This window comes from Umbelopsis ramanniana, assembly GCF_025399195.1.
Source record: "Umbelopsis ramanniana AG unplaced genomic scaffold K450scaffold_35, whole genome shotgun sequence".
NCBI lineage: Eukaryota > Fungi > Mucoromycota > Umbelopsidomycetes > Umbelopsidales > Umbelopsidaceae > Umbelopsis > Umbelopsis ramanniana.
In genome coordinates, this window is record NW_026252121.1 from 79,287 (window position 1) to 97,650 (window position 18,364).

General features: G+C 42.9%; 11 protein-coding genes across 11 annotated transcripts; 5 read left to right on the top strand and 6 right to left on the bottom strand.

Moving 5' to 3' along the window:
- The first annotated feature begins 38 nt into the window (after positions 1-38).
- K450DRAFT_245307 (uncharacterized protein) lies at positions 39-627 on the top strand. Its single transcript, XM_051589732.1, has one exon. It carries the CDS (start codon positions 171-173, stop codon positions 444-446), a length of 276 nt encoding a protein of 91 aa, XP_051443752.1. The 5' UTR covers positions 39-170; the 3' UTR covers positions 447-627.
- A 1,352-nt stretch (positions 628-1,979) lies between these two features.
- Positions 1,980-4,034, bottom strand: K450DRAFT_245314 (uncharacterized protein). Its single transcript, XM_051589733.1, has 5 exons — positions 3,529-4,034; positions 3,178-3,460; positions 2,868-3,102; positions 2,662-2,807; positions 1,980-2,581 (listed from the first exon to the last, which is right to left on the bottom strand). Exons 1-5 carry the CDS (start codon positions 3,864-3,866, stop codon positions 2,066-2,068), a joined length of 1,518 nt encoding a protein of 505 aa, XP_051443753.1. The 5' UTR covers positions 3,867-4,034; the 3' UTR covers positions 1,980-2,065.
- K450DRAFT_245320 (uncharacterized protein) lies at positions 4,023-4,817 on the bottom strand. The gene has a single exon (XM_051589734.1). It carries the CDS (start codon positions 4,614-4,616, stop codon positions 4,203-4,205), a length of 414 nt encoding a protein of 137 aa, XP_051443754.1. The 5' UTR covers positions 4,617-4,817; the 3' UTR covers positions 4,023-4,202.
- Positions 4,818-5,779: 962 nt separating this feature from the next.
- K450DRAFT_175937 (uncharacterized protein) lies at positions 5,780-6,814 on the bottom strand (the record flags this gene model as incomplete). Its single annotated transcript, XM_051584231.1, has 3 exons — positions 5,780-5,818; positions 5,891-6,255; positions 6,331-6,814. 3 exons carry the CDS (start codon positions 6,812-6,814, stop codon positions 5,780-5,782), a joined length of 888 nt encoding a protein of 295 aa, XP_051443755.1.
- A 1,412-nt stretch (positions 6,815-8,226) lies between these two features.
- Positions 8,227-10,476, top strand: K450DRAFT_245321 (uncharacterized protein). Its single transcript, XM_051589735.1, has 3 exons — positions 8,227-8,621; positions 8,693-9,110; positions 9,181-10,476. Exons 1-3 carry the CDS (start codon positions 8,253-8,255, stop codon positions 10,416-10,418), a joined length of 2,025 nt encoding a protein of 674 aa, XP_051443756.1. The 5' UTR covers positions 8,227-8,252; the 3' UTR covers positions 10,419-10,476.
- Positions 10,477-10,645: 169 nt separating this feature from the next.
- Positions 10,646-11,958, top strand: K450DRAFT_245326 (uncharacterized protein). The gene is made up of 4 exons (XM_051589736.1): positions 10,646-10,723; positions 10,787-11,167; positions 11,248-11,281; positions 11,362-11,958. Exons 2-4 carry the CDS (start codon positions 10,962-10,964, stop codon positions 11,755-11,757), a joined length of 636 nt encoding a protein of 211 aa, XP_051443757.1. The 5' UTR covers positions 10,646-10,723; positions 10,787-10,961; the 3' UTR covers positions 11,758-11,958.
- Position 11,959: 1 nt separating this feature from the next.
- K450DRAFT_245333 (uncharacterized protein) lies at positions 11,960-13,578 on the bottom strand. Its single transcript, XM_051589737.1, has 5 exons — positions 13,254-13,578; positions 13,017-13,183; positions 12,768-12,951; positions 12,567-12,680; positions 11,960-12,493 (listed from the first exon to the last, which is right to left on the bottom strand). Exons 1-5 carry the CDS (start codon positions 13,362-13,364, stop codon positions 12,140-12,142), a joined length of 930 nt encoding a protein of 309 aa, XP_051443758.1. The 5' UTR covers positions 13,365-13,578; the 3' UTR covers positions 11,960-12,139.
- K450DRAFT_245338 (uncharacterized protein) lies at positions 13,579-15,250 on the bottom strand. Its single transcript, XM_051589738.1, has one exon. It carries the CDS (start codon positions 15,111-15,113, stop codon positions 13,794-13,796), a length of 1,320 nt encoding a protein of 439 aa, XP_051443759.1. The 5' UTR covers positions 15,114-15,250; the 3' UTR covers positions 13,579-13,793.
- A 345-nt stretch (positions 15,251-15,595) lies between these two features.
- K450DRAFT_272597 (uncharacterized protein) lies at positions 15,596-15,943 on the top strand (the record flags this gene model as incomplete). Its single annotated transcript, XM_051593053.1, has 1 exon — positions 15,596-15,943. One exon carries the CDS (start codon positions 15,596-15,598, stop codon positions 15,941-15,943), a length of 348 nt encoding a protein of 115 aa, XP_051443760.1.
- Positions 15,944-16,077: 134 nt separating this feature from the next.
- K450DRAFT_75574 (uncharacterized protein) lies at positions 16,078-16,846 on the top strand. The gene is made up of 3 exons (XM_051593836.1): positions 16,078-16,093; positions 16,160-16,406; positions 16,472-16,846. The coding sequence occupies exons 1-3, from the start codon at positions 16,085-16,087 to the stop codon at positions 16,678-16,680; spliced, it is 465 nt and encodes a 154-aa protein (XP_051443761.1). The 5' UTR covers positions 16,078-16,084; the 3' UTR covers positions 16,681-16,846.
- Positions 16,692-18,100, bottom strand: K450DRAFT_245345 (uncharacterized protein). Its single transcript, XM_051589739.1, has 7 exons — positions 17,982-18,100; positions 17,722-17,916; positions 17,512-17,657; positions 17,349-17,446; positions 17,164-17,277; positions 16,839-17,102; positions 16,692-16,753 (listed from the first exon to the last, which is right to left on the bottom strand). The coding sequence occupies exons 1-7, from the start codon at positions 18,045-18,047 to the stop codon at positions 16,704-16,706; spliced, it is 933 nt and encodes a 310-aa protein (XP_051443762.1). The 5' UTR covers positions 18,048-18,100; the 3' UTR covers positions 16,692-16,703.
- Positions 18,101-18,364: the final 264 nt, after the last annotated feature.

The following is an 18,364-nucleotide window of genomic DNA, read 5'->3' on the forward strand; positions in this document are numbered from 1 at the left end:
AATGGCACAGACAGACGATCTATGCTATGACCAGCCGAAGACCACGCTACAGGCTAAATATCCACATTTCACAAGTAAAGAGAGCGCTTGCTGTGTGAAACCATGTTGCTAAAGTACCTCCTCTTTACCTCCCACTAAATTGTATCTCATTCCATGCCCTGACTACGGTCATGCTTGTACGCTTCTTCACCACATGGATAGATTTTCCTCCAATCTTCGAAATAATTTTTATTGAATACGGATGTCAGCATCGTGTGATTTTAGACCACACGATTTTTTTTTTTTTGATTTTTTTTTACTGTACCACTTTCAGGCTTCCGTTGATCATCATGGCCCAATACGCCAACTTTCTCTTCTTCCACATCACATGGCGGCTCGGCTGCTGCTTTTACAATAAGGTGCTTGCTGTATTGACCGCAACGGGGACTTTTCTTGTCTGGAGTTGAAAATCATGCCAACTCCAAGGGTGGGTATTTTGCATGAGCAAATTGGATCTCGCAGCGTTTAAAAATGGCCGCCCTCATCGTGTAGATTGAGTTCCATTTTAAGAAAGAAAAAACCCTTCCACCTCGAAATCAAATGTTCTCGGGCTCTTTGGTACAATGGGCGATCGTAATAGTTATTTTTATTCTACTCTGCTCCATGGGTGTCGCCCACCACACAGTTTGCATTGAGAGTACATGCTCCATTCTTATCAAATATGATGTGACAATATCAAAAATGATTGTTTGTTTTTTCCCAAAACTGTCCACTTTACTCCCCGTGCCTAGCCGAATACTACAGGTAAACGAGGGACTTACCATTGCAAAGATAGTTAGATGAAGTTGTTTGTTTGTTACTACGAGAGCCGACATAGTATGAAATGAGATCTATGAATATCACTTCGAATCATTACCCCTTCTGTAAATTTCTCCTCAAACGATCGCCAACACTGGGTTTGTATGCGCTGTTTCATTAATCACTGCATCTCGGTTTTACCCATGGGTTACCACAAAAAGATATCTTTGTGGATGCAGGCACAATTGACATTCGCCGTATGACGCCTACATGATGACGTTTGCAATTTGCTCTAGGCTGCATTGCACCACCAGGTTTGTTTGAATCAGTGGATGTTCGAGAACCACCATTTTTTGTTTATTACTCCTCGGGTCGAAATCCACGATACAGACAGATTGTAGATCGCTCATTAATTCCCAATCCGCGTACATACGGAATGATCAGTGGTTAACAGAAAGGTATGGGTGATACCATGACGACAGTGGTGATTGAAGTAGCGTCAGGCCCGCAGCTTTAATGATACACAGAGAAAGTTAATGTTGCTACTAAACAATTTTAGGATATTGGCTGAGTCAAGCAAGACTAACAAGAAAATTTCTCTTGATATCCCGTTTGTTATTTTCTTCTTGTTTAGACGTTATGTAGGATTTTCAAAATATATATGCAAAGACAAATTCAACACAAGTTTAATGCCTACCTTGCTACCAAAACTGTTTTTGACATGACGTATGGCTCGCCGATATCTCCAACCAGAGAAAAAGACACTTACACCAATGAGCACAACATTGCATAGACCAACGCCACCCCAGATAATAGCAGCATTTCCAAATAATGATAATAATCTGCAATATCAAGTTTACTAACTATAAGTTGGTCTTTGCATCATGAAAAGTTAGTGCCTCCTCGTCGTAATGCTAGCAAAACAAACCCAAGCCATTGCGTTGTGCCCCCGTTCCCCCAATCGACAACAAAGCGACGTCCATCATTTGTGTGGTAATCCATCAAATGACATCGATCAATTTAAAGGCTTTCTGTTACACTACATAGATCGTTCATAGCAGAATCATGGCTTATAAACATCGTGTACCCGAAAACAGTGGCTAATCGACAAACATATCGATTCCATCAGTCTCCGTCTGTTCATTGTAACACACAGTTCTCGGACCACATTGTCCATTTTTCTTCAGCCGAGAGTGTAATTTCACTGTAAGGTTTTATTTAAAAATGCTATGTCTATATGCTCTGGTTTGAATACTATTCACAATGCGTTTGTCGACTTTGGTTCTCCTTAGTCCAATGCTTCATTTTTAGCGAGGGATTTAACAAATTTTACAAACTTGTCTGCATCCTTCTGGTTAGATGCTAGACCGAAAGAAATGCGGACCACGCCAATGGAACTCTTCCCGAGTTGCTCAAGTAAATCCGAATACTTGACATTTTCTCCTATTCTGCCTATCTCTTGCCTATGGTGAGTCAATATAGCTGCCATAGCTGGATTGCACATGCAACCTGAGCGAAGCGACATTCTTTCCTTGTTGGCCAACATTTCGATATTTTCACAAGGTACTTCATCTCCATTGCTTGCATGGAAAGTGAGTGCAAGACTGCCTCCACGCTGGCTCGGATTCACTGCTCCATGAATGGTGACAATGTGTGTACCATTTTTGTAGCATATCGTGGACAGCGAACTTATTGTGTACTCCATCAAATCTCTCACTCGCTGTTGGACAAGGTCGATGACGCCATCTATAAACTGGAGTCCATAGATGATTGCAGGTAAGGATAAGAAATTGATTGTACCGTCCTACGCAACGAAGATGGAAGTTTGTGAATACATATGGCCAGATCATCTTGTAAAACTGCCTCCTGGAGTCTCAATCATACCTCGAATCTTCTTGAGCCTTCGGCCATGGTGACATTGAGTCCTGGGACTTGCACGGTTTCGATGGTACCGCCTCCAAAGTAAGGTCTACGTAATTTTTCGGCAAAGTCTTGCTTCATGATCAGTGCGCCAATACCACTTGGATAACCTAATGCAGGTCATCAGGACGACAAGTCGGCAGGGAAGCATATTTGTCCGGATCACTTACCAAAAAGTTTGTAGAAGGAAACTATGGCTGCACTGGGATTGATCTTACGCAAAGATACACGTGAGGTAGCGGCCAAGGCTGCTATGTCCACCACGGTATCATGCCCCAACGTTTGCGCTTTTTTGACTAGGTCCAAGTCTTGCTTAACTCCAGATACGTTACTTTGCGCTGTCAAGACTAACAGTCCTTTCGTGGTGTTTGGCTGACTGCCATCTTCTTGTCCTTCGACTATACGCTACACAGCAGAACGATCGATGGTTAGTTGCACAGTCTCTATAAATATCCTAAACCAACATCTGGGTAAACTAACATTAAAACTTTCAGAGTCGATCAGACCTGAGTCATGCACTCGTATATAATCCGTTTTGGCACCTGACTTAGCGGCAAAGGCTCTCATTCCATGAAGTGAGTTATGGGAATCTTCACTGAGCATGAGTCGTGCGTTTTCGCCAAAAGGGTATGCTTCAGCTACTAACTTTAATGCCCCACTTGCATTTGAAGTGAACACAACCATGTATTCCTCTTCATTTGCATCGAAATACTTCAAGACTTCCTTTCTGGCCTCTATCTCAATTTGACTCGACATCATCGACCTAATCAAAGGTAAGTTAGGTTACAAATGAAAGTAGAAAAACCATGATGTACAAAAACAAGGTCTTACGCTGGACTCCCAGAATGAGGATTACCTAAAACATGCTGTTCGAGGAATCTATGATGCATGGTGAGTAGATGCTTGGGGTACAGAGCAGCACCGGCATAGTCTAGGTATACCATGCCGGCGTCGTCCAGTCTTGAGAACTCTTCGCATCGGATCTTATCCAAAATATTGTCGGCCGGACGTTTTGTTTCTGACGATCTTTCTGACGACCGCAACCTTATCAGCTTAGGAAGAGATATGCTGAAATGTTTTTTGTACTTTTGGTGCGTGGACACGTTCGTGCTGAGTGATAAAGAGCAGTTTTCACTCATAGGAGGTGCTGTTATACCTATTTGAACCATTGAAAGCGAACAGAAGATAAAAAACGCACAGATTGGTTGTTATTTAACTATTTTCTTGTTGCACCACAGGTGAAAAAAATCACAGTATAGTCGCACAAAGCACAGCCTTAACGGACGGATGTAGACCAAAATTTCTTTCATCAACAGACAAACATGTGCATACCATGTTATGGCAGTTCGGAAGAGTTTATTAGGAAAGGGTAGTGATAATACAACATAAACAATACATGATTGCTTCATATGATAGGGTTTGTACGGAGGGAGAGATAAACAAGCGGTATATTGAGGGAATGTGAAGGTGGGTTTTGGATGTCGACCTTGACTAAATCTATGAATTTAATGTGGACGTCCCGTCATTGTGCGACGTTCAAGTCTTGCGTAAGTCGCCAGCTCATTGCGACATCGAGGACAGCGGTGTTCAGCATCCTTCAAGCCTGAGATACAAAGTGGCAACAGGCAGCATCCAAACACGGTACATCCAAGGAAGAAAAGGCCGGCAATGGATAGAATTGTGGCGCCTCCAACTTTGTGCTTGACCTCGGAGGGTCCGGTATAGCCGCACTCTGGGCAATGGACGTTACTAGATTCCGCTCCCAAGTGATCGAGTGGTACAGTGTTAGGAGATGCCACGCCTGGTGGTGGTGCCTTGGGTGGCTCCTGTGATATATATGGTGGTGGCGGAACTTCTCTGGTCTGTTGCTCAGCTTCATACTTTGGTGCAGCTGGACCAGCTTCGTCAACTTTGGCCATATTTTAGAGAGTGAGGGGAGAGAGAGGAATGAAAAGAGAAAAAGGTCCGGTGCTGTCTCTTAAGTACCCTTCTGCTTTCTCTTGGCATATTCCATTGTGCCAAGAGAGGTGAGGTTTAAGCCTTTTGATTGGCTACTCTGTCCCAAATTCTGCCCGCATTTGGTCAGGGCTTAGAGGACAAAGCTGCGCACAACAATCAAGCCTTCCACACTTTATGGGGTTTCCGTTCGGCTGTTTCTTTCTCCTTCTGTTATGAAGCATGTCCTCCGAAGCGAGGTTGTGATCTCATGGAAGCTTTTGAAATAATAAGGCTTGTTTGCTTCGATAGATCGAATCCATCGGTGAAAGCTGGTCGTACACATGATGGTGATCATAAGTTTGACATTCCATGTGCCAAATCTGTATGCCAAAACAATGCACCTGAGAAACATAATCGATCTGCTGCTGTCAGTAGAAACAGAATTGAAGACTAAAGAATACTCTGAAGAATTCGGGCCTGCATAACCGCTCATAGTCAATATTGACCATCAAAAATTTGGAGATTGAAATCTTCGGGAAGATTCGCAGAAATCAGTATCGCAATTTTGTTTGTCCCTCAAAATCACAAATGGTATCAACTAACCAAACAATTTAATTGTATTGGAATAATAAATTTCTCAAGTTTGTACAGACCTCGCGTGGAGTGTTAAAGAGCCTTTCTTTATGAAATGTCTATCATACACAGCGTTGGTGAAAGCCTGCTGTACAGTAGACTGGACTCTTAGCATCTAATTGTTAGACCTCTTGATACGTATTCATAACATTTAACGCCAATCCCGGCGAAACCGGCGACAGCAACCCGCATTTAGCAACCGATATGGTTCTCAGGGCTTCATGATTCTAGTGACCAGGACAGTCCTCGATGGTAGCGCGGACTTGAATATATTCGGGTTCTATTTCTTTTATGTTCGATATTCCCCTCATACAGCCAGACTCATCAACCCGAGTTCACTTCCTCAGCAATGCTCCACGCCAAAGGTAGAATAGTCTCATAGATGGATTGCATATTTATAACAAACAAGTTGTCGCAATGATGTGGTTACAAAAAACACATTGGACAAATGCTTCAAAAACAAATTGAATATAGGGAGGAATGGAAACTTCGATACTTTTAAGGTATGAATCTATGTGTTGATAGTGATACCACCGTTGGGGTGAATGGTCTATAGAAAGAAGTTGTGTGTGAGAAACGAGCAAGGCATTATAGGAAACTTTTTTTTTTTTGACACACGTACCTGACCGGAGATATAGCTGGAATCGTTGGATGCAAGGAATACGAAGCAAGCAGCGATTTCAACTGGCTGTGCTGGGCGCTTGAATGGAGGGTGAGCACCGAAGTTTTGAATTTCCTCCAAGTTGAAGGTGTTGGTAATAAGAGGAGTCCAAACGGGACCGGGAGCAACAGCATTGACACGGATGTGACGGGTGGTCAATTGCTGAGACAAGGCACGGGTGAAGGCAACAACAGCACCCTTGGTAGCAGAGTAATCGACGAGAACGTCCATACCACGATAAGCAGCAACAGAAGCGGTGTTGATGATGCAACCACCAGAGACCATGTGCTTAGCAGCAAGCTTAGTCAAGAAGATGACACCGAAAACTGTAGATGGAAGTGAATAAGCATAGGTCATAATAGTATGGTAAAATCGTCATTCATCTGCAAACCACTAATTACCATTTGTGCGGAAAGTGCGTTCAACAGTAGCGCAGTCAAGGTCTTCAATCTTGGTGACCTTGTGTTGTTCAGCAGCGTTGTTGACAAGGATATCCAAGCGACCAAAGGCATTCATGTGAGAGTCGATGATTTCTTGGCAGGTATTTTCATAACCAATATCACGAGCAATAAGGTTAATCTTGCAGGCACTTTGGCCTTCAATCATTTGCTTGGTGTAAGATGCATCAGCGTCTTCCTCTTCGTCACGGTAGACAATGGTGATACCAGCAGCTCCCTCAAGGGCGTAAAGAGTAGCAATGGAGCGACCAATACCGCTATCAGCACCAGTGATCAAGACAAACTTTCCTTGAAGCTTTCCTGCAGCCTTGTACGCTTCAAAACCTGCATTGCCCTTGGCATCGAAAGAAGGAAGATGCTGGACAACCGGGGCGGGCTTTAAAAGAGAAGCAATACCGGTCTTTTCATAGTGAAGCTTCTTGCGCATCTCATTGAACTCATACACGTTTGCGGGAAGATCTTCGTCGAATCCAAGAGTCATTTTTTAGTAGTGAAAGTAGTTTAACTTACTGTAGATGGTAATCGAATAGCTTTGTATTTATATCTCTCGATTTGTGGGAGTTTAGTTTAATATCGTCGTTCATCGGCTTCACAAATTCAGCTGCTTTCACAATTCAAGTGCCATTTCATGTAACAAAAATTTATACCCATTTCACCAGTTGTTCATCAAAATAAATGGCTATAATTGAAACTTGAATGACCCATTTATCGCCCATAACTTTTTATTGGTCACTTCTAACCCACGCACTGTATAATATTTTTCCGTACAATGAATTAACAGGTATGGCAGCTAATTTGCGGTGTACGTCCAGTTGGTTACTATGGCGGCATGAAATGTCCTCCAACAGTTTGAGCTGCGTGCTCCCCACTATTGGCTCTCCCTCATCTTTTCTCGGCGTTTCATAATATAACTATGATGATATCGACGCAAACCTAGGGTAAATATCGATACCGTGCGCTGCCATTATGTCGGCACATTTGTTTGCGCACTGACTTTCAGCCCCTTACCAAACATTGAGACTATTTTCTTGTGCTTTGCATTAACAAGATTCTATTTCACTTCTGAAACTAATGACTGCAGGGTGGTTTACTCTTGTTTTCTTTCTGCAATAGTGTAATTTTCAGCTTGAGATACTAAAAGTTGCATGACAAGGGTGTACGTCCCACATGTGGTATGTAGTGAAACTCGTTAACATTTCAACCTCCCCAACATGTAAGCTTAATTCAGAAAAAAAAGTTGACCCGGTTGGTAGTTGGCTGATGATGTACTTACGACAGTATGCATTCTAATGCATAGAAGTCGGATGCAGCGGTGTTAAATTGCTATGATCGGGATGGAAAACTTCTAGTTGTTCTTACGCAATGAAACTGACTTTGCAGAAAGGCTATGTCGTAATATCATCCTTTCATGACTCCTCCTTTTTTCCACGATCAAACTGTTTGACCAATGATATACAAATAAATTATAGACTTCTTGACCCTTGTCTACTTTAATTTTATAACATTTTCGCCAACGCCGTCCATTTGTTTCAGTCCGTCAGTTGATAGCCCAGCGTTCTGGTCAGTTTCAGATGATCATGCTTCCCCGCCGGACATTCAAATCGTAGACAATGGCATGAATGCGAATGTAGAGGGAACGCCATGGTTATCGTGCCTATTCAATAATAGAAAGTTAGAGAACATCTGGACTTGCAGTCAATGACATGCCTGTTTGAAATTTCCTGTTGCGGAAAAATAGATGCGTATGCACAGATGTTCTCGGTCTCGGAGTAAAGAGGTCTGACATCAACATAAAACAAAACTAGAAAATCTAAGATTTCCTGTGTGTTTTTTTTCACCTTTGTTTCCCATACTTATCAAATAATATGGAAGATCCCAATGCTAATCCTGCCTCGGATGCTCCTCGATTGACTGTCGATACCAGTGTCGCTCAGCGGCAACCTTCCGAAGAGGAGCTTACCTCGCCTAACTTTACAACATCGCCAACATCTGCTGCATTGGAACCTTATCCACCTCCACAACAAATGCAACAAGTGTTGGACAACGAAAAAATTCAAGTAGATGACGAGGCTAAGCCAGCACCAGTTTTTAGTGCTATAGCACCCAAGTTATCTATCGTTCGCAGAAACACCACTTCTTATCAGAAGCAAACCTTTCGTATGGAAGCCGGTATCAACCCCGCCGCTACCATCGCTGAAAGACTTCAGGCATGGAGAGGTATTCTCAAGAATTTGGTAAAGCATTTATGCCCCATCCATACGATGTTTCGAAACAATTTCTTTGCATTGACACTCCTCCACTTTAGGCCATTTTTTGGAAGGAAATTAGCGCTGCTCATAGCCAAACTGCAAAGGGATATACCAAGGGAGCTAGTGTCATCGAAATTCCATTTCAAAGCTCAGGTTTACATTTTCGTGAAGATGGTGGAGTTCAGACTGTCTGGGCTGCAACTCGCGAGTATGCGGTACATCAAGCGAAACACCATAACGACTACAGCTTATTTTTGGACAGAGCCATCATACAAGGGTTACGCGCAGTGAAAAAAGAAGTAAAGGTTATGATACATTCTATCAACAGCGATGACCGATTAAAGACAGAGAGGCTTTATCGCTATCGAGAGCAAGCCGATATTTTACAAACACGACTCAACAAGTATATTCAATTAGTACATCAAAGCCCAGAACATGCCATGGATAAGACTGATCCTTATATTGTCAATTCATGTAAGGTATTTTTGTTCCACCGTCCGTGGGATTTCATTTCATTTACCCTTCTTTTTATGATTGGTTATAGGCCTTCTAGAACAAATGATCAAATTATACAAGGAAGAAAACAGATTGCATGCCAGCATGATCAATCTGCAAGGTGAATACGCCATCTTTGAGCGAAAGATTATCGAGAATGCCCGTAGCGTTATGCTTTCTCTACAAGAATACAAGACGCAAGACAAGTATTTGACTGATCAGACTGTGAAATCCATTATGGACACCTTCAACAATTTGGACGCTGACTGTGAATACAAAGTATTTTTCGAACGTCGTCAAGGCGAATTGGTGCCCGATAACGCAGCTTACAGAAATCTCAACGACATTCATTATGAGAATCAAAATCATCCTCTGGTCATGCCTTGCAAGGTTGGCTTTATCGAACGCAAAACATTTGTCACCAAGAACTGGGTTGAACACAAGTACGCACTTACACCAACTGGATATCTTCATGAATACAGATCTGAGAAGGACTTCCCATGCAACCCTGAAAAATCTATCTTCATACCTCATACTACTGTGATTGGTAGAGAAGACAATATGCACCATGACTACATATTTGAAATACGTGGCAGAAATAACTCCAAAGGAAAATTGATGAAAACATTGGATCGTGACAAGAACTATATTCTTCGCACACGTACAGGGGGAGATATGCAAGCCTGGATGGATTTATTGACACCCATGTCTCATCAATTCAGACCTTCCGTCCCACACGAACCAGAGCCGTATCAGCAACCTATCAACTCTACAAACGTTGAAGTCATGAGCCGGTCCAATACCTGGGCGTCGTCTCCATTGGATCAACATGGTGATACTCTTAGCCGAGCTGATACTTGGGCATCCGTACCCGAAGATCAACTTCGAATCGAAGACTCGCATGCCGCTAATAGATCGAGTTCAGAACAGGCTGCTGCCGGCATTTCAAATATGGATATCAATGGTCAACAAGCCAATGTTGTGCCCCAAAATGCTGGAACTAATGATATGGTAGGACAAAGCCCTACCAGTATGCAACCAGGAACACAACAGTTCGATCAAATGGATCACGGCGAGAAAACACAAGCAGACGAGCACAACCCGTTCGTTCCACATCAGCAAGAATCAAATAGTATGGCTCAAAACAACGCAGAGCCGGGGGCTGATTATAAGGGTAAGGCCAGTGTAGCTCAGGGTAAATTACCTGTTAGTCTTTTTGATCAGGACGAAACACCGAAAACCGAGGTTCAAAGGAACCAGACAATGCCAGGAACCCTTATGTTTTAGCGTATATTCATCAGTGCTTACCTCACCCTAAATAAATTGTTTTAAATAATCAATCGAACTGACCTTGAGTACATGGTGAAATAGAGTTTTTCATAATAGCTTGGCAAGCAAGCGTGGGGTTTGACACTCTTAAGCTTGGTTGGGCTGTCTCATTGTCTTCACGTGACATGTAAACCAGGGACCGGTTGTCATAAAAAAAAAAAAAAAAAGAAGGAAAGACCCCAGAAGATTTGCATTCAAGGTTGCAGGTTCCATTTTCTACTAGAGCTTTCTCCTGCCAAATCTCTTCAAATCTTTCTCTCGAGGTAATTGACTATGGACCTGCTCTCATTGCCCAACTATTTCTCTCATTCATCTCTTGTGTCTAGCATGGCCATTCAAAACGAAACTGGTGACGTTGGGAAGACGGTTGACAGGGCGCCCCCCAAGCCCCTTAGCGAAAGCGATGCTAAGCTCATCAGCACAGACAATAGACACTTTTCCATGGTTCGGTAAGTGGTTGGGTTCAATGGCCGCGCGTTAAATTATCTTGCTGAGACGTCAATGGTCCTGTTTAGCAATTTTTACCTCGCCGACGTTATTACGCTGATGAACGGTATTTGCGGTACTATGTCGATCTTCAGTAGCATGCGATACCTGGTCTCTCATGATCGCTGTGACCTTCACATCGCCATGTGGTACATGCCGTTTGGCCTCTTATTCGACTTCTTTGACGGCAGGGTGGCTCGATGGAGAAAGAACTCTAGCTTGTACGTGTTCTGATTGGTTTCATGAGAGGTTTTGCTTGGGTTTAAACTAACGGCATGGTTGGCTGTGTTTGTGTATATAGGCTGGGTCAGGAGCTTGATAGCTTGGCAGATTTGGTATGTTTGCCCCAGCTGATATCCACACCATGACATGTGAATGGAAGTGACATTTAATCTTGGCATACTCTTTATTTTAGATATCGTTTGGATTGGCTCCAGCCGCATTGGCTTTTGCCGTTGGTATGCAAAGCAATGTAGATGCTTTGGGTTTGACCTATTTTGTTTGCTGTGGTTTGGCTCGTTTGGCGCGTTTCAATGCCACCGTTGCTCTTTTGCCCAAGGATTCCACCGGCAAGATATCCCATTTTGAAGGGCTGCCTATACCTAGCTCTCTTGCTATCGTTGCCCTGTTATCATATACTATTGCTGGACGCGACATCAGCAATGCTGATTCACTTCCCTTAGGTATCTTCCAACTTCCTATGCCACTGGGAATTAACCCCATGCTGGGAAAGGTACACGGATTCGTCCTCTTGTTCGTTTTGCATGGCACTGCTATGGTCTCAAGAACTCTTCGTATCCCAAAGCCCTAAACATAGCAATCAGAGCACATAACGAAGACAGTTTCTCATCAAACTGACATATTCGTCATGTTTACCTTTTGTCTTTTCATTCATACCTCCTCACCTCATTTACACAATACGTATTAGACCGTTGCAAAAAACATAATGAATAAAAATCCCTCCTTCAGAAAGAATGGCCAAGTATGCCTCAATCAAAATGTATAAAACAGCCTCTCATACTCCAGAAACCACGTCCAACTGTCTTTTTGATGTGGATGTCGTGTTATCCCGTTCTAAATAAATCAATTTATTGATTTGAGATTTGTGGCAGTTTGTTAGATTTGGCGAGGTTAAACGAATTGAAGGATATAGGACAAACGCAAACTGGATGTAGAGATCTGTTAAAATGCCATTATTTTGGAGGGTTGTAGATAATTTTGCGAGTCTTAAGAGGAGCCCACTTGAATCTCTTGATGTAAACGGTCAAGAGAGTGAGGGTACTGAGGATGATGGTAGCCTTCATACCCATCTTCTTTCGGTCATCGTGCTCGGGTTCAGCGGCCCAAGCAAGGAAAGTAGTGACATCTCTAGCCATCTGTGAAGAGGTAGCAGGTGTACCATCTTCGTACTCAACAAGTCCATCGAACAAGACACGGGCCATAGCAATGGCACCACCGGGGAAGTATGGGTTGTAGTTGAGACCTTCGCGAACCTCAACACCAGCGGGGGCATCAACGTAACCAGTCAACAAAGCGAAGACGTAATCCTAGCAAGAAAAAGGAGGATCAGCTATCATGCCGGGTCCGAAAAGACGCATTTGCAAAATCAAGTATACTTACAGCACCACCGTGACGAGCCTTAATGATGAGAGAGAGATCCGGTGGGAGAGCACCGGCGTTTCCAGCACGGGCAGCTTCCTCGTTGGGATATGGCTTGGGCATGTAGTCGGAGGGCTACAAACATAGATGGTCAGTTTGGACATGCTCATATTTGTCTTCTATAGTAGGTGTTCAAAAAAAATCGGCTTTGTTGTTTTTTACCTTGCCAGGTCGTTGGAACATTTCTCCTTCGTCATCAGGACCGTCCTCGTATTCGACTTCTTCAGCCATGGCCTTGACTTCATCCTCAGAGTGGGAGACATCGATCAAGTTTCTCCATGCAATGCGATCCAAAGAATGGCATGCTGAGCAGACCTCTCTGTACACTTGGTAACCTCGGCGAACGCTAAATGGAAGAGATTAGCGATAAGAAAAAGTCCAAAACCTTGAGATAACGGGATAAAAACATACGCCGCATGGTCAAAAGTGTGAATAGGGCTTTTGTGGTACCAGGGATGAGCTGGTGGGTGAAGACCTTCGTCTGCCATATTTGCCGAGACGGTGTTGTCTACAAGGCTGTAGGCCAAAGCAGCGGTACCGACGATACCAGTGGTGACAGCAGCAATCTGCTTCGAGTTCTAAAGACGATACTATGAGTTTTCTGAACATTTTTTTTTCAGTGCGTTCCAATCGTTTTTGGATACTTGCCTGGCTAGCTTGTGCCTTAGTAGAGGCAAAACGCGCCTGTAAAGCAGAAAGAAAGAGGAATGTCAGATGGAAATGTGGCAAATTGAACGCTGTTGAAACTTGACGATTCATTCATATATAGTTGATTGTGTCGCTTAATTAATGATATGTGTGAAAAAAGATTGGCGACGAAGTTGAACAGGTTTGTCGAGCCATTGAAGCTTTTTCAAATCGTAGAAACAAGTCTTCGGCGTAATATGGTGGTTGGATGAAGGGAAATCTGGAGCCCATTTCAAAGTTATATCATTGTCCCAAGTGATCATACCTGCACTGGGGCCTTCTGGAAGGCACGCCGAGTTGACTGAGAAGCAAGTCTAGCAAACATTTGCGTACAAGAGTAGGGAGGACGAGTTTGTTACTACAATGGCCGAATCGAATGAAAAAAAAACTCAAGGGCCAGAAAATTTTGATGACGACACGAATTCAGTACTTTTCACGTAGAAACAGAAGAAGGTAATTTGAAAAACAACCGTGAATTATCATTTACATAGGAGGTCTGTATTACTGTTGTTCGTTGTATCGTTTTCGGGTTAATTCCAGGGCTCCTTTTTTACCACTGTATGCGTCTTCCACTTGTACGGATCCCAGTCCTGCTCGGCCTTCACGAAATTGTGCTTGGATAGGATCTATGATACCGGACCCTGTCGATCCTAAGCCCTGACCTTCTTTCCAACCCATCTTTTGCAGCAATTTATTTCCAATATTTTCCGCTCCAATTCTCTCGTTTGTTCTTGAGCTTTGTGTTGGTGAATAGGTGTCAATATCCATGTCATTGCTACGATGGACTGGACTGTTATCACCATGTTGTTTCCGTCTTGCTTCGGCACGATCCACGTAATTACTAGACTTTATATTGGGCTTATTATCCGTATACTTTTGCTTCATCCGCTTCAACTCTTCCCTTCGAGCCATCTCTCTATCGTTTTTCGTTAAATGCTTGTTAGTCTCGGCATCTTCTATAGGTGTTTTGATTTGTGTGGTGGTGGCGATATCAATAATATTTCCATTGTAGGATTTGCACTGCTCACATGGCCATGATCCAGTGTGCTCGTGAACCTGAAATTTCGTTGTACCAACCGAGATCACATCGAGATGTCGCAATGGATAAGGAGGACTTGCTGATCTTGTCAATGACAATCGTTCTCCATTGACAAATGTGCCATTCTGTGAACCGACATCAATGATAGAAAAATTGCTAGCCAGCTCTTGATCAGCCACTTTGTCATTATCCGTATCTTGGAAGATATCGGCTGAATTGGAGAATATGTGGCAATGGTATTTGCTAACTGCCATTTCTGGTAACCGTAGACGTCTATCCCAGCTTCTGTCCCTTCCAACGGTAATGCCGTTGGCGTCTACTAGTATTATGTTATTTACAGGAAGTAGTTGTGACTCTAGAACGACAAGCCGCAGAGCTTCGTCCGATGCTGGTTCGTTGGTGGTGTAATATAAGCTTGCCTCTGCTGCGGCATTTGCATCAACAATTTGATACATCATGGTGGCTTCGTCAAGCCGCGAATACGTATCGGAAAAGATATCGTAATATAAATTTGATTGATAATTATACAAATACTGTGGATCAGCGGTTGCTACAAAGTTGGGAAGCTTCGGCTGATAGCTGGTCGGTGCCTCTTGGTGGTATACATCTGGCAGCGAATATAACGAGTCTTTCGTAGATGAACTAGTTCGATATCCATGCTTCATTTCTTCTTGGTAATCATCTGTATCATTTCTCAAAGAATGTTCGCCATTGTCGCCACCATTGCTTAGCGCCAAATACTGGTCAATGGAATCACCAAATCGATCACTTGGATCAGGCATACGTAGGAAGAATCCAATGACCCAATGAGGACCACGTTTAGCAAAATTTTAGTTGGAGAATGCCGTGGCTCTACAAAGTGATTGTATGCAGGAACGATGGCGGTAATGTCGATTGTCAACCTCAGCTACAAAGAAACAAATGGAACACACTTTGCAGATATTTTTTGCAACTGAGCACATATTTTTCACCAAGGAATTACCTAACTCCGACCAATGCCTTACTTTGCCGCTATCCAGTGGAAAAGCTCATAATTTCCACACGCACTCGGCTTTCTGGAATAATGAAAGTTTTTTATTTCTATAAAAGCTTTTTCTGTGTTTACGTTAAGGAGAGACTATAGTCGTCATTCAAATATCCAGCGTATGAGCATCCATCACGTTAGAGAAAATTCGAATATTATGATGATTGTGCTTGCTGCACCTTACTATTAAAATAAGAACGTACTTTTGAACCTTTTACTGGTTTCTTATTGCTTTTCTCAATGGTACATAATCCTCAATTCAAGTCCTCTTCACCAGGTAAAGATTGTGAATCAATTGCAGAAGCATTCCCTCCAAGAAGCAGGTACTCTGGACTAACAAGAAGAGTGTACTGTGTGCCCCTGATATTCTGGTTGATCGCTGGAACCGTCGCTTCTATCGGACTGATATGTGGACTCTCATTGTTTCTGTTGAACGGTACCCGGGAAGTGGCCATCAAGCACGAACAGAATGTCATCAAAGCGCAAACTGGAGAGCTTATGGGAGACACAATGCATCGGATTAAACACATAAATGAGATGCCAGAAGCATCATCATCAACGCTGGAAGCAATCCTACCAACGAGTTAGAACTAATATACTACTATCTCTTTATTTTAATACATTGGCTATTTCCCCTTCGTTATCTTTGAAGCTCCTGTCATACGCTTGTGACAAGATTGAATACACCGAATAAACTCCGCATACCAACTTTTTGCTTTTATCAATAACATGACAGAAGTGCGTAGTAAGATTCAGCTTATAGTCATGTCGTATCAAGGCATTTGATTCACCACCTTGTTATAGAAACCACAGGAAGCGAGAGTCGGCGTTGGGTGTTTCGTCATTTTAAAAGGTACCGCAACCACACCGGATAGACTTCTGATTGGCCGACGAAAAGGATCTCATGGAGCCGGCACTTACCAATTGCCTGGAGGACATCTCGAGTTTAAAGAATCATTTGAAGAATGTGCTATTCGTGAGGTATATGAAGAAACGGGTTTGACCCTGAGCACCGCTGAATTTGCCACGGCTACCAATGATGTGATGACAGGTGACACAATAATTCTTGCGTGAAAGACTTTGAATACAATTATTTATAAGACATTCATACGATAGCTGAGAACAAGCACTACTGTACAATGTTCATGAAAGCAACAGTTGACCATGAAGACGTTGAGAATCTTAGATCAATGGAGCCGGAAAAATTAGATGGCGACTGGGCATGGATAACATGGAACGATCTCGCTAAAGAGGATAGTCAATATCGCCCTCTGTTTTTACCTCTTCAAAATCTTCTCCTCACTAGACCTCACTTTACAATATAGAAATTATCAAACTGATAAATATTTTATTCCTTCTTGTCCAAATCAAAATCAAGTCCAGCTTTGCTACGTACGGCTAAGAAAAAGAATGAATGACAGTGAACATCCTGACGAGTCACAGTACCTTTGGATATGAAATAAAGTTTAGGACCGCAGCTTACCTCCAACCACGCTAGTGATATCAAGATTATCTCCCTTCAATTTCTCGACTTCTTCAAAGTTGCTGTACATAGCTCTCTGAGCCGACAGATCTATATTGTATTCGGCACCAAGCTCGATAATATGTTTAAGGTCCTTCTTAACTCCTGCAACACGGAAGGAGATATTTGCATATTCACTTGCAGCCATTTTCTTCACATAAGCAACCAAGGGTGTGTTTGGGTACATGCCCTCTATGAATGAAACAACTTTGTCTTGTCCAACCCCTATTATTGATGTTAGTAAATCGTTTTCTTATTTGAAACCATGCTCCATACGATTGCTTACCAGACGCAGCTGCCAAAGTCAAACCGTCAGCCATGACTTGGGCAAAACCCAGGACCATGGAGTTACCACTTAGTTTCATTTTCAATGCCTCGCCAACATCTTCTCCACATTCGACTGAGGATGATAATAATCTAACATCAGTATCACCATGGTATATTGTCATTGTACAAGCAGTAAGGTCTTACTTGTCTTGTTACCCATAGCTGGGATGAGGTATGGGCTTACGATTTCTCTCAGCTTGAGATCTCCAGCTTTGATAATAATCAGTTCTGCTGCGCGGGCCCTAAAGTTCAAATGCATGTGAGCTCACTAAATCTACTTTTGAAAATTATGCATTATGACACATACTTTGGTGGAAGACCGAAGATTGGTGTAGCTATAAGGCCAGCGCCGAGTTCAGTCGCTTGGGTATGGAGATCACAGGTAAGTTTAGGAGCGATGGTGCTCATCTCACAGAAAATAGTTTTTTTGCCTTGAGGTAAATGCTTGAATAGCTACAATGAACGCGATACATTAACGGCCGTGCAAAAGATGTTAATTAATAATCAGGACACTTACTTGGTCATAACAGTCGCGGACAGCTTGATCGTTCAATAGACAAGAGAAGACGATGTTGGCGTACTGAGCAACCTCTTCAAGTGTCTCTGCTACCTTCACACCAGAAAGCTGTTGGGCTTTGGCTGCTGACCGGTTCCACACCATAAGTGGGCTTGGATGTCCATTCTTTGCCAGCCAGTTTTGGAGGTTTTGCGCCTAAAGCAGCAGTCAGCTACCTTTTCTCCTTTAAAAATGCCGTACTTCTTCCACTGGTTACTTACCATTGCGCTTCCCATCTCTCCGAGGCCAACATAGGCGAATTTTAAGCTATGGTCGGTAGAGGTCATGTTTGGTAGTTTCAATGTGAAAATGAATTTTTAAACCGCGTTCGACGATGCAGAGGTCTTTATATGCCTTTCGGAGGTGATCGGGTTCCAAAACCCATTTCTCCTTTTTTGGCCCACTGGGTAAATGTTGGCGCGTAAGTTGAGAGAGCAACAAGCAGACCATAAGTGCATTATTAATAAGTCTTGAACCCAAGAGGATGGTACACAGTGAAGCTATGGTTTAAAGAAATTCAGAAAAAGTGCCTGGAAAGAAAGGTGACGGTCAATTCAAGCGCATTGCATACGTTGGCGTTAATTTTTTGCTTCGTCATCACGTT

What these genes read in the sequence shown, in the direction of transcription:
- K450DRAFT_245333 (XM_051589737.1), bottom strand. Translation starts at nt 13,364, where the DNA reads ATGAATCGTCAAGTTTCAACAGCGTTCAATTTGCCACATTTCCATCTG. An exon ending in CTAAGGCACAAGCTAGCCAG is followed by an intron (nt 13,184 to 13,253) that starts GCAAGTATCCAA and finishes TATCGTCTTTAG; the next exon opens with AACTCGAAGCAGATTGCTGC. An exon ending in TGTTCCAACGACCTGGCAAG is followed by an intron (nt 12,681 to 12,767) that starts GTAAAAAACAAC and finishes CTATGTTTGTAG; the next exon opens with CCCTCCGACTACATGCCCAA.
- K450DRAFT_245307 (XM_051589732.1), top strand. Translation starts at nt 171, where the DNA reads ATGCTTGTACGCTTCTTCACCACATGGATAGATTTTCCTCCAATCTTC.
- K450DRAFT_245314 (XM_051589733.1), bottom strand. Translation starts at nt 3,866, where the DNA reads ATGGTTCAAATAGGTATAACAGCACCTCCTATGAGTGAAAACTGCTCT. An exon ending in TCGACTCTGAAAGTTTTAAT is followed by an intron (nt 3,103 to 3,177) that starts GTTAGTTTACCC and finishes TCTGCTGTGTAG; the next exon opens with CGTATAGTCGAAGGACAAGA. An exon ending in AAGGCTCAAGAAGATTCGAG is followed by an intron (nt 2,582 to 2,661) that starts GTATGATTGAGA and finishes TTCGTTGCGTAG; the next exon opens with GACGGTACAATCAATTTCTT.
- K450DRAFT_75574 (XM_051593836.1), top strand. An exon ending in TACCAATGATGTGATGACAG is followed by an intron (nt 16,407 to 16,471) that starts GTGACACAATAA and finishes TTCATACGATAG; the next exon opens with CTGAGAACAAGCACTACTGT.
- K450DRAFT_245320 (XM_051589734.1), bottom strand. Translation starts at nt 4,616, where the DNA reads ATGGCCAAAGTTGACGAAGCTGGTCCAGCTGCACCAAAGTATGAAGCT.
- K450DRAFT_245321 (XM_051589735.1), top strand. Translation starts at nt 8,253, where the DNA reads ATGGAAGATCCCAATGCTAATCCTGCCTCGGATGCTCCTCGATTGACT. An exon ending in GAGGTATTCTCAAGAATTTG is followed by an intron (nt 8,622 to 8,692) that starts GTAAAGCATTTA and finishes CCTCCACTTTAG; the next exon opens with GCCATTTTTTGGAAGGAAAT. An exon ending in TCCTTATATTGTCAATTCAT is followed by an intron (nt 9,111 to 9,180) that starts GTAAGGTATTTT and finishes GATTGGTTATAG; the next exon opens with GCCTTCTAGAACAAATGATC.
- K450DRAFT_245345 (XM_051589739.1), bottom strand. Translation starts at nt 18,047, where the DNA reads ATGACCTCTACCGACCATAGCTTAAAATTCGCCTATGTTGGCCTCGGA. An exon ending in ATCTTCGGTCTTCCACCAAA is followed by an intron (nt 17,447 to 17,511) that starts GTATGTGTCATA and finishes TTTGAACTTTAG; the next exon opens with GGCCCGCGCAGCAGAACTGA. An exon ending in AGCTATGGGTAACAAGACAA is followed by an intron (nt 17,278 to 17,348) that starts GTAAGACCTTAC and finishes TATCATCCTCAG; the next exon opens with TCGAATGTGGAGAAGATGTT.
- K450DRAFT_245338 (XM_051589738.1), bottom strand. Translation starts at nt 15,113, where the DNA reads ATGCCTGATCCAAGTGATCGATTTGGTGATTCCATTGACCAGTATTTG.
- K450DRAFT_245326 (XM_051589736.1), top strand. Translation starts at nt 10,962, where the DNA reads ATGGTCCTGTTTAGCAATTTTTACCTCGCCGACGTTATTACGCTGATG. An exon ending in TGGAGAAAGAACTCTAGCTT is followed by an intron (nt 11,168 to 11,247) that starts GTACGTGTTCTG and finishes TTGTGTATATAG; the next exon opens with GCTGGGTCAGGAGCTTGATA. An exon ending in TTGATAGCTTGGCAGATTTG is followed by an intron (nt 11,282 to 11,361) that starts GTATGTTTGCCC and finishes TCTTTATTTTAG; the next exon opens with ATATCGTTTGGATTGGCTCC.